This window comes from Nelumbo lutea, chromosome 2 (genome assembly GCF_056320005.1).
Source record: "Nelumbo lutea isolate HS-2025 chromosome 2, American lotus-T2T, whole genome shotgun sequence".
Taxonomy (NCBI): domain Eukaryota; kingdom Viridiplantae; phylum Streptophyta; class Magnoliopsida; order Proteales; family Nelumbonaceae; genus Nelumbo; species Nelumbo lutea.
The window spans coordinates 1,891,259-1,904,375 of NC_142685.1; the positions used below are offsets into that span (position 1 = coordinate 1,891,259).

Genomic DNA, 13,117 nt, shown 5'->3' on the forward strand with positions numbered 1-13,117 from the left:
CTCTGGATTTATCTATATGCTTCATATTTTTGGATGTGTGTGCTTTGTTCATCTTCTCTCTCGTGAACGTTCTAAATTGTCTACACAGTCTGTCATGTGTGCCTTTGTGGGTTACAGTACTGACCACAAAGGATTTCTTTTTTATGATCACTCTATTCGTCGCATTCGTATCACGTAATGTTGTTTTCGTTGAGCACATTTCATTTTTTGCTGGAATTGCTAGACTGTCTGCACCGTCTGTTTCTATTTTGGCAAACTTTGATTCATAGGATGCTCCACCTCCTTTTGCTGAGGACTTTCTTGTCTTCTCTTGCAAGCGGTTACATGCTCTAGCCCCCTGTGCCTGTGACTCTCCTTCCTTCCAATTCAGATCATCATCCTACCACTGCTCCTGTAAGTGATACCTCTACTTCAGACACTCTTCATACTTCTGTTCCTCTTTGCTGTTCTACTCGTATATCTTGACCTCTTGACCGCTATGTTTTTCCTTTAAACCATAGCTCTTTGTTTGCTGTCCTATCCTCCATAGGTGTTCCTCGCTCCTACTAGGAAACTAATAGTATCCCTCATTGGAAGGAAGTCGTAGATGCAAAGATTCATGCTTTACATGAGAATGACACTTGGGATCTTGTGCCTACTCCTCCAGATGCATCTGTTGTTGGGAGACGTTGGGCTTACAACATTAAGCTGAAGTCTGATGGATTTCTTGATCGATACAAGGCACATTTAGTTGCCTAGGGATATAGTCAGGAGTATGGTATTGACTATGAAGAAACCTTTGCTCCTATTGCAAAGATCACCACAGTCCGTGTTCTTTTAACAGTGTCTGCTGCTTAGACTTGGACCATATGTCAGCTTGATGTGAAGAATGCCTTTATTCATGGTTAGTTGAAGGAGACGGTCTACATGAAACCTCTTCCTGGATACTGCAATGATCCTTCTTTAGTATGTTGCCTAAAAAAATCTCTATATGGCCCAAAACAATCGCCCCAGACATGGATTGAATGCTTTTGCAATGTTGTAGTTGCTACTGGATATGGCCAGAGTTCTTTTGATCACTCTTTATTTGTTAGGCGATGGCTTCAGGGTATTGCCATTCTCCTACTATATGTTGATGACATGTTGTTGACTGGGAATGATGCTGAAGGCATTCGTGAATTGAAACTATCACTTCATAATTCCTTTCACATGAAGGACTTGGGTCCTCTTACATATTTCTTGGGACTGGGAAGTACATCGTAGTGATCGAGGGTATTTTGTTTGTCAACAGAAGTATGCCTTTGACCTTGTTAAACTTGCTGGTCTTAATGATGAAAAGCATGTTGATACACCTATGGAGCTAAATCTTAAGCTATCTAAATCTGAAGGTCCATTACTTCTTGCTGCTGCCTTATATCGCCAGCTTGTGGGGTCCCTCATTTATCTCACCATGATTTGGCCTGATATTTCTCATGTTGTTCAAGTTAGTCAATTTGTTTCTTCTCCTTGTCAGCCTCATATGACTGTTGTTCATCACATCATTCGATATGTTAGAAGCACAACTTCCCAGAGACTGTTCTTCTCCTCCTCTTCTATTTAGTTGAGAGCATATGCTGATGCGGATTGGGCTGGGTGTCCAGACACTCATAGGTCCACTTCTAGGTGGTGTGTTTTTATGGGTGATTTACTCATCTCTTGGAAGTGTAAGAAACAACAAATAGTCTCCAAGTCTTCCACTGAAGCAGAGTATAGGGCCATGTCTTCGGTTTGCAGTGAGATGTTTGGTTACAGTCTCTCTTTATGGATCTTGGCATTCATCTTCCTACTCCTATTCCTTTTTATGCAGACAATATGAGTGCTATCAAGATTGCATCTAAACCTGTTTTCCATAAGAGGACCAAGCACATCGAGGTGAATTGCCACTTTGTTCGAGTTCTCTTTACTACTGGGTATATATCGCTTCCTCATGTAGCCTCGGACATGCAGATTGCTGATATGTTCACCAAAGCTATGACCAGAGTTCGACATCTCTTTCTTATAGAAAAACTGATGCTTATGTCTAGGCATCAGTGGGGGGTGTGGAGACTCTATAACTCGATGTATCTTATTAGTATAGTCCTTGTTGTACATTACTTATACTTCTTATTCTTCTTTTCTCTTTCAGCCCTATATGGGCATTCTTGTAATTGTACATATCTTTTAATATATAAGTGACTCTTTGAGGTTGGGGTCATTGATTCTTGACACCTCTAAGATTATTCTTGTTCTTCTCTCTATTCACACAAGAGTGTTGACAGCTCACACTAGTGGAGTTACAATTTCCTGATGTGTTACTGATAAAAAATGAGAATTTTGAAAGTGGAAAAAAATCAAAAGCTTTCTGAAGAAAAGTGGGAATAGTTTTTACAGATAGTAATTTTTTTCTCTGTTTTTATTTTCATCTTATTGTTGCTTTTAAGTTTTAAATCCTTTCATAATTGTCCAATGTCCAATAAATCTGACAGACTTGTTCCATTATTCAGTTCTTTCCTCACAATTAAGTGCAATCGACTGGTTGAGAATCCTTCCTAAAAAGAAATTGTAGGACACTATTTTGAAAGACTATGGTATGAAGAACAAATTGTAGTTTGTGTATGCTGTTAGGCTGCTTCTTTCTTAAGATTTCTTCTTCAAAAATTTTGAAAATGAAGAGTATCGTCTTGATTATCTATGAGAATTGTCTTCAGATTAAGGATTTTAACCCTTATCTGAGTTAGGAATAGCACAAACCTCTCTACAGCTGTTGCATTCACCATTCCATATATCTTTTTGGCTTCTATTATATAGACAATGTGCAAGTTAACTTTCTTGTTTCTGTTTAATATTTCTTAGTGGTTTGGCAGGTTTATGAGGTGATTGGAGTTGTTTATCAGTACCTTAAGCTTCTGCGTGAAGCAGCTCCTCAGGAATGGATTTTTAAAGAACTTCAAGATATAGGAAATATGGAATTTAGGTTTGCAGAGGAGCAGCCACAGGATGATTATGCTGCAGAACTTGCAGGTCTTGTTTTTCTTCTTTTTCCCTTGACTTGTTTTTGTTTCTTCTTATATCTGTTATGTTGAGATATGTATTTTGGTTTTGTAAGGAGCTTGGTTGTTGTCTATAGATTGGACCAGTGTTTTCAACCCGCCATTGACCTAGACGGTTGAACTGTTTGAACTGTTCATGCTACTCCCTTATTTTTTTATCTATTTCCAAATCTCATTTAATACTCTATTGGCTGTATTCTTCTTCCCTTTTTTTCATAACCAGCTTGTCTTGCAGTTGAGACATGAGATGGCAGCTGATTCTATTGCCTCCAAGTGGAGAGAGAGTGGGTTGTTGTCTTTCTGGTTATTTGAAGAACTTTTTTCCCCTTTTGGATGCTTGTTTGGGTTTTGGAGGATTTTTTTATCATTAACGACTAAGAAACTTTATTAATGATCAAAAAGAAAAGAGTACATAATATGCTCATTAAGGTAGATAGCCTCAGCTAGCCGCCCGGCCCACCCCTACTGTTAGATTTACAACTCCCCTGAAAACAAATGATTCCTTGTGGCATTCTGTTTTGCCAACTTATCTGCCAGACTATTGGCAGCTGCCAGCCAGAGGGACCCACTCCACTCTTGTCCTCATTCACTCCATTAGGTTTCTGACTTCCGTAATCATATTTCTGTATTGTCATGTTCTCTCCTGATTACTCCTTAACCACCTTGTTATTCCTTTGAGTCCTTTCAATGATAATGCTTTAATTCAACGACTTTACTCTTCTAAGGCCCCCAAAGCAGCCACAAGTTCTGTTCTTGTTTAGTTGCCCGCTCCAATTAGGCCTGTGAAGACTGCAATTATATTGCCTACATTGTTTTGGATCACACCTCCAATTCCTGATCTCCCTGGATTGCCTTTGGCTGCGCATCCATCAAAATTGAACTTGACAAAATGCACCATTTTTTGGAGGATTTTAATTAGACCAAGAGGATGAGACTTGATTTGAAGGTTACTGGACAGGGGGAGTAATTCTTTGCTTGAAAAATGTTTGTTTGTCCATGAAATATTTACTTAGCATGTATATGTTAGGTGCACAGCAGCTCTTTGAAGAAACATTTATGGGATATTATGACCTTTAAGCTCCTGCAGCACTTCTTTGTCACTGGATCATTAGTAACATTTGTTGCAGTGAAGGTGTTTCCTGAAATGCTCAAGTTTCTTCAATAGTAAAGTCCCTTTCACCATGTGTGTTTGATGAAATGCTTAAAGGAACTGCAGATTTTTTGTTAAGGGGATTTCTTAATCTTTGTCTAAGGATAAATTGTTTTCAAGTTGTTTATGTGTTATTTAGGGTATTTGGAATGTTATGGTCTCTGATCATGTGGTATCCTCTTCCTTAAATAGTAATGATTGTGGTTTGGACTATGTGATGTTGGTAGTGTTTTGTTGTTTCTGGGAAGTTTGCTGACATGTGAATTTGATGGTTGGTTGTGTCTTGGGTAAGAGCTGTTGACCACCACGAGTATCATGTTGATCTTGGTGTAAGAGCTGTGAACCATCATGGGTACCATATGATCAATTGAAAACTTGTCTTGCCATGGATGGGAGCTCCGTGTACCACTGTACTTGGAGTTTTCAAGTTGCCTTGGAAGACTAGTTTGTGTTCCTACAAAGGTTATGCTGTTTCTTTCTAAGGGCGTGGTGAGAACTACCCACCATTGGAAGTCCCTTTGAGGGAGACTTACTGTCTTGAAAGTTGAAACAGAGAAGTTGGAAGAGGGGAAGAGGAATGAAGGAAAATGAACAAGAGAGGCTAGGGAGAGGTCTCGAATTTACAATCATGTGATGTTGCAACCGTCTCTGACATATAATCTGCTGAGGTGGCCTAATTTATTTTTTCCCTGAGGCAGTGGCAGAAAGCCAGTTTTATATTTGGATAGCCTTAGACCTTGATGGGGGTGGTTTTTTTGATGGGGATGTTGCATTTGATTCCATACATATTTCCCTGTATGTGGGAATTGGTCTCAGAGGCCTTTTATGAAACTTCGGAGATTAGCTTAGCCCTTAAGATATGGGAATTTCTAAACAGCCAAGAACCATTTAAATGAAATAGGTTACCCTCCTATATATTGTTTATATATCGGGGGAAAATAAGAATACAGGAGGTTACAATCTTCCTGTATGGAGAAACTTGCTTCCACTTATTTATCTCCTGCCCTTTTGTAACCTATATTTAGGATTGGTTTTTCTTACTGTTTGGGTGTAGGTGGACTTCCCTGCCTAATTTCAAAGCTTATTTGCCTTTAGTTTCTTTAGTTGGCCAAAGAAAAGGGGAGGAGTTTGTGGAAATGCTTAAGGGCTTCTTTGAGCTGGACCATATGGGAAGAAAGGAATTCAAGAATTTTTTTCAGTTAGGAAAGAAGTAGAGAGGCAATCATAGAAACCATCTTAATTAGAGTGGTCCAATGGGCGGAATCTTTGGAGCTCTGTGCTGATTTCTCAACAGGTGACTTTATGAAAAACTGGAAGGAAGTGGCTTGTTCAGACTGTCATAAGTCTACTACAAGCCCCTTATGGTCTCCACCAGTTAATGACTACATTAAGCTTAATTTTTATGGGGGTGGTGCAGGTAACCTGGGCCCTTCCAGCATTGGAGGTGTTTATAGAAATGGTGAAGGCAGAATTAATGGTTTATTCTCAGGTCCAATTGGTATAGGGGACTCTTTAAGGGCTGAGATTGTGTTTGTTATGGAGGGAGTACAAAAGGCAAAGGATATGAACTTAAGTAAGCTGATTATAGAAGGTGATTCAAAACTGTTAGTGGAATAGCTGCAAAAGGAAAAGACTGGACTCTGGATTTACAATAATGAAAGAAAGAAATTTAAGTGGCTGACACAAGATATGGATGTGTGACTTAGTTGGGTTAAAAGAATTGCTAATGCCTTTGCTGATGTTCTAGCAAAACAAGGGGTAGGAAGAAGTCAACTGTTTTGGGCTCAATTGTAACCTATTATGTCTTTGAGGAGATTTAAGAAGGTTTATCTCTCCTCTTTTATGTATTCATTGTACTTTGATCTGATTTAATTAGTAACAAAACTTTCTGTTATTGATAAAAAAATCTAGGAGATTAAGGTTTTGGCATTAGTACTTTGACTTTAGCATTTTTATGTTTAAAAATCCTAATCATGACAAAATAACTGGAAATGCACACTTACATCAAATACCTATAGTTATACCGATAAAGGTGGAAACGTTGACAAAGTTAGCTTGCTAGTATGCTTTTCACATGTTCTGAGGTTTCTAATCATTTGTCAGATATGGCTTCTCCAATCTATTAAGATAACACTATCCTATGCTATGATTTTTCATCTAGGAATTTCTGTGGTGAGAGTTTAATTGATCCATGCTTCAACTTTAGTCTCTTGTTGCAGCAAGGAGTAATCTGATATGGTTGTTCCATTTTATGAAATTTCACTATGTTGTGTCTATGTATTGGACTTCATATATATCCTTATCAATGTTTTAAAACGCGGAGGCATGACGCGAGGCGTTCCACTACCTAGAGGCGTGAGACGTAGTTCAGAATGCAAGATGCGTAAGCCTCCCGATCACAAGGAGGTGTAAGCCTCCTTAAGAGGAGGGGGGTTAGGAGGAGGAAGGGGAGGAGGATGAAGAGGAAGAGGAAGGGGGGATCTCATTTTTTCTTTATTTCCCCTTATCTTTTCTGTAAATCTGTAAATCTGTAAATCTGTGCCAGATCCTCTTTTCTGTAGTTCAGTTTGCACACGGTACCATTAAGAACCTTGTAGTGCAACTTATTCATGGTCGGTATTCTACAGGAAGCATATGAGGTCTTTGCGTTGCAAAGGTGTTGAGAATATCAGAAAATCTTCTAACTATATTACTTAATAAGATCTCAGGAATCTTGATTCATGAAGCTGAAATATCATGCTTAAGATTTCATGTGTGTGACGATGAAATCAAACATTTTTACCTCCATATGTCCATCTATTGGTTTACATTCTGTCTTATATGATGATTCATCATTGTAAACTGAACCAGCTGTACACTTCTTTCATCTTTACAGATCAAACTAGAGGCTCAACCTTCTTTCATCTTCTAACTATATTACTTAATAAGATCTCAGGAATCTTGATTCTTGAAGCTGAAACATCATGCTTAAGATTTCATGTGTGTGACAATGAAAACAAACATTTTTACCCGCATATGTCCATCTATTGGTTTACATTCTGTCTTATATGATGATTCATCATTGTAAACTGAACCAGCTGTACACTTCTTTCATCTTATCAGATCAAACTAGAGGCTCAACCTACTTGAGCTAATAGAGTGCCACCCTAATTTACATATTTGGTATTGGATATCAAATTGTATGGGTTGAATGTGATTTAAGGGTCTATCCTATTCTCTTTGTTGTTAATATTTAGTGGTAGGGGTGAGCATTTGGTTTATTCGGTTAAAAACTGAATTAAGGGTCTAATTTATATATTTGGTATTGGATATCAAATTGTATGTGTTAAATATGATTTAAGGGTCTAATAAACCGAATTTTTAAAATATAAAACCGTGCCGAAACCGAATTATTAAAAAATCGAAATCAGATTTTTTGGTTTGGTTTTTTTTTTTTTTTTTTGATCAATAACACTTTCATTAATTCATCAGTAGAAAATTTACAAGTGGAAGACAAACACACTTATCTTCCAAGAGTCACAAAGAACTTCAAGAAAGGAAAGAAGAAAATACAAAGATATAAGGACACTAACATTACAACTTAGCCCAAAACAAGGAATCCCTTTCTGCCCTTTGTTTTGCTAAACCGTCAGCTAGGGAATTAGCTGATCTCTTAATCCAACATGTCTTAACTTCCATCTCCAGCACCAACCATTTGAATTTCCTCTTCTCATTGTTATACTTCCAAAGATCATTTTGTTCTTTGGTCAGCCACCCTATCATCACCTCTGAATCCCCTTCAATTATAAGTTTCTTGATGTTCAATTCCTTAGCTTTTCGGGCTCCTTCCATAACTGCACATATCTCAGCTCTAAGGGAGTCACCCACTCCAATTGGGCCTGAGAACATAGCAGAGATGACCCCATTTTCATCTCTAAAAACACCCCCGATCCCTAATTGTCCCGGGTTTCCCCTACTGCATCCATCAAAGTTTAATTTCAAGAATCCACTAGGTGGGGGGGTCCATGCCACACTCATTACTGACTTGGTCTGCGTGCAACTTGCAATTTCACCCCACTTCCTCAACATATCATCCACAGTGTAATATGTGAATATTTCCAGAGATTTCAGCCACTGTACTACCCTAAACTGTATGATAGCCCTCAAATCTGCTATCCCTCTATGAGTTTCTAGGAATATCCTGGAGTTCCTTTCTTTCCACAGTGTCCAACAAACTGCAGCCCTTAGTCCTCTCCACATTGTCCTTCCCCTTTTTAACCACCACCTGAAGGAGGGAGCAAAAAGGCCCTGCATGTCTGATGGGGGATTCCAACTGCACCCAAATAAGGAGAAAGCCCAATCCCACAATGACCTTGCGAAGTGGCACGACACCATTAGGTGAAAACCAGTCTCCCCATCTGCTTTACACAGAACACACCACTGAGGTGACAAGCAAGTATTGGGTCTCTTCTTTTGGAGTAGATCACCAGTGTTGATTCTTTCCACATAGGCTTTCCAACAAAAACTACCAACCCTAGGAGGTATAGCTCTGCACCAAACATCACCAATAGGAAAAGGAGACAGGGTAGGGGACTGGTGGACTGACTTAAGACTTTGAAGAACGAAGCACAAGAGAACATGCCATTGGGGTTAGGTGTCCAAATTCTAGAATCCGCCCTAGTGGGGTCTAAGACAACGTTATCAAGAAGTGCAAGAAGGCTCGAAATACAGTCGAAGTCTGAATTCCTCAAATCCCTTCTTAGACCCAAGTTCCACCCAATCCCAGAAGTGGAAGAGGACGGGGTGGTGAAAGACGAGATCGGCTCATTTTTCAAATCAGAAAGAGCGTACAAAGACGGAAACTGATCCTTTAGAGGGGCGCTCCCCACCTAGGTTTGTTCCCAAAATTTTATGGAGTTACCGGAATTCAAGTCATACCTGATATTAGGAATGAAAACTGGTAGCAGGTCATGAATGGCTTTCTAAGGAGAATTGCTTGTGATCCTAGCTCTGATTCCAGCGTCCCATCCATTGTGCTCCAACCCATGAATACTTGCCACTATTCTAGCCCATAGCTTCTCCTTCTCCATAGGAAACCTCCACAACCACTTCCCCAGCAGAGTCATATTCCTTCTCCTAATACTCCCAAGCCCCAAACCACCACACAACTTACTCCTGCACGCTATTTCCCAGCTAACTCTATGATCCTTCTTCTCTTCTCCCGGCTCCCACAGGAAATCTCTCATTAACTTCTCTAATCTATTAGCAATCTTCACTGGGATTTTAAACACCGACATGAAGATGGGTAAGTTAGCAAGCGTGGCCTTAATTAATGTAATTCTCCCGCCAAGAGAAAGGTAATTCTTTTTCCAGGATACCAATCTTTTTTCAAACCTTTCCATCACCGGGTTCCAGAAGCTCTCTCTCTTGGGATTATCACCTAATGGTAATCCTAAATAGTTCAGAGGCCACCCCGTGACTTCACACCCCAGCACTTCAGCATTCTCCCTGATCTCTCCCTCCTCCAAATTCACCCCCACTACACAGCTTTTCCCAAGGTTAACCTTCAAATTGGACAGTTGCTCAAACAGTTGTATCACCGACTTTAAATTCCTGATAAACCTCACATTACCACCTTCACAAAACAGAATCGTGTCATCAGCAAACTGTAAATGTGTGAGGGGGGTTTCTATCCTCCCAACCCTCCAGCCTCTAATGAGCCCCCTAGAATCTACTCTGTGAATCAATTTCCCCAAAACCTCCGCAATTAAAATGAACAAGAAAGGAGAAAGGGGGTCTCCTGGTCTTATACCCCTACTAGCTGGAAAGAAATCTACCACTGTCCCATTCACTAGCACTGAATAATGACAATTCCGGACACATCCCATGATCCACTTACACCATCTAGCCCCAAACCCGAATTTGGTTAAAACTTTCCTCAAGAACTCCCAGTCCACTAAGTCATAAGCCTTTTCCAAGTCCAGCTTACAGACCACTCTCATCTTCTTATCCCTCTTAAAGTTCTCCACACTCTCATTAGCAGTTAAAATCTGGTCTGTAATTTGTTTTCCACTCACAAAAGCTCCTTGATAGTGTTCAATGATATCCAGAATTACCTTCTTCAGCCTCAAAGACAACACTTTTGCAATGATCTTGTACAAGCTATTCACCAAGCTTATTGGCCTAAAATCCTTCTTGTGGGATGCATCTTTCTTTTTGGGAATTAAGGCTATAATTGTAGAGTTCACACCCAGATTGACAATTCCTCTCCTGAAAAACTCCTCAAACACCCGCAAGAGATCATCTTTCAAAATATCCCAACAATCCTGATAAAAAGCCATTGTAAACCCATCCGGCCCTGGAGCTTTTGTTCTACCATAGAAAACACAGCCTCCTTGATATCTTCTATATTAAAGCTTCTTTCCATCCTTCTCCTGTTCTCCACCCCTACATCTGGCCAATCCAAACCTTCTACCCACACCCTTCTACTCACAAGCCTTTTTAGAATAGATTTGAAATGCTCCACACAGGCCCTGGCAATCTCTTCTTGTTGTACTACCTCAACTCCATCTACTACCAATTTGGAGATAAAGTTCTTCCTTCTCCTGCCATCTTCGGTTTTAACCAAAAACCAATTTCTATATTATTATACAATACTAATACATATTATATATTTTATATTAATATATTTATGTATATTATAATATATGTATATGTTAATGTATTTTATATGTTAATATTTTATATAATATATATTATATACATATTATAATATGTTATGTTTTACATATTAATAATATATATTATATTATGCATATAATAAATTTTGGTTAATTCAGTTTTTTTATTTAACCGAAAACCAAAAAAACCGAACCAAACAAACCGAAACCGAAAATTTCGGTTCGGTTTTTCGGTTTTAACCAAACAATGCCCACCCCTATTTAGTGGGAGTTGAAAGTTGAAACTCCTACAGTGAAATGAGGTGTCTGTTATTGTCAAAATTCCCTGTTTTTTCTCACCAGCATTTATGATAACTCTATGTGATCATAATACTTGCAAGGGGGTTTACATGATCTTATTGTTTTGGTTATCACTGTGGTGCAATGCATTTTAATTATTAACCATATTCTGGTGAACTGGTTCTAATAGTATTTCGTGTGCCCGCTGATTCAAAATGTTTATAATCAAACATGCATTAAGACCTGGAGGAATTAAAATTGTGGAGTAGGAAATATGTTCTATAAGCTGAAGTCTTGGTTTGTGAAATCAATTACCATAATAAACTGCTTCTAATAGTATTTCGTGTGCCCACTCTCTATTGTTCAGAATATTGTTGGTGTTATTGGTTGGGTCTTTTCTTTTTCTTTTTTTATTTAAGAAACCCAATTACCATAGTAAACTTAATTGCAGTATCAGTATGGTTTCTCCCATCATTTTATTCCCCTGTTTATTTCCTGGGTAACCTCTTTCATTTTTCATTTTGAGGATGATATTATCACAGCTAAAAGGAACACTAATAGTAATTATTCTTGTAGAATGACTTAAAGCATGCTTGCAAGGACAGTTGATTCATTAAGTTTGTAAATATTATGTATTATGCAATTCATAATCTTTGTGGGCTCTTTGTTGCAGAGAATTTGCTTGTGTATCCAGAAAAACATGTAATCTATGGCGTCTTTGCTTATGAATTGTGGGATGAAAAACTGATAATGCATATCTTGAGCTTTTTTACACCAGAGAATATGAGGGTTGACACATTATCAAAATCTTTTGACAAGCATTCACTGGGTAACTTCTCTGCTTTTTTAGTCAATTGTTATATCTTGTTGTTAAGTTGTTTTATTAAGCTTCTGTATGGTTGTGTTTTATTAAGCTTCTATGTTACTAATCAAGTTAAAAAATGAGTGAACTCCTTGTACAAAGAAGAACTCAATGTTCTATATGTTTGTGTTTTCATCAAGTATGACTGATAAACATATTACAAATGGATATCCATCAATTTTAACTTATTAGATATTACAGAAAATATCATACTCAGACAAAAAAAGGAAAGAGGAAGGCCCAAAAGGATGTTCGCCAAAAGTTTAAATTCTAGTTGGTTGAAGGGTAGAAAACTAATTTCTTTCTCCATGGATTCTTTCCTTGCTTCCATAATGCAGTGTCAATCCTTGAATTTGTGATGTATCTCTTTCTAGTTAGGTGTTATTATTATCATTCAGAAGTTATACAAGGTTCCTAGATTGCCAAAAAAAAGGTTCCTGGATGAACAGTTAAGATTACATTTAATAATTTTTTAACATATGGTCCATGTACTATGTGAGTCACATTCATGTGTGTTATGCTCTAGTAATTTGGAATTGATGTCATTTTAGTCAAGAGTTATGAAGGGAAGCACTAGAACCACTCATCTCAGCCTCAAAGCGAACTATGTGGGGTTGTCTAAGTCTAAGAGAAGCACTAGACATCTAATAAAAATCTTTGTAGAGAAGATGGGCCGAATGGCCCATAGGCTGCTTATCCTTCTTTATTTTTTATGTTCGTTGTTGTAATGGGCCTTAATCTGGGCCTTATTCTTTCTTGTGTTATGTTTCTTAATTTTCTGCCCAACTAGAGGCCTCTCTGTAAATTATTAAAGTTTAACTTAATGAAATGGAATTAAGGGTGTAAGAGAGAAGGGCATGTTCGAAAATCTCTCTCTCTGAATCCTAGTTGCGCCACCTTCTTCTTCTTCTTCTTCTCTCCTCTTGAAATCTGATTTCTGCTACTTTCTTTTGAATTTTTGCAACTTTCTAAACAGTCATTTCTTTTAAAAAGGCTGTTTTTCTTCTTGGTATCAAAGTAGGCTCGTTTTTCCCTCTTTTCACCTCTTTTTTCCCATACACAGTGTGCATGGAGAACTGAATCGTATGAATATTTAAAGAAACCTATTTCAGCCCAGTTG

At 38.2% G+C, this 13,117-nt stretch overlaps 1 protein-coding gene across 3 annotated transcripts in view; it reads left to right on the top strand.

Moving 5' to 3' along the window:
- Positions 1 to 13,117, top strand: part of LOC148868042 (Insulinase (Peptidase family M16) family protein) — a 69,727-nt gene that overhangs the window by 36,368 nt on the left and 20,242 nt on the right. For all 3 annotated transcript variants that reach the window (XR_016108166.1, XM_088973726.1, XM_088973727.1), the window contains 2 exons: positions 2,862 to 3,018; positions 11,809 to 11,964. Coding sequence is in view for 2 of the 3 variants with exons in the window: in XM_088973726.1 (XP_088829852.1) it covers positions 2,862 to 3,018; positions 11,809 to 11,964 (313 nt within the window). In the remaining variant the exon portion in view is untranslated. The remainder of the gene's footprint in view (positions 1 to 2,861; positions 3,019 to 11,808; positions 11,965 to 13,117) is intronic.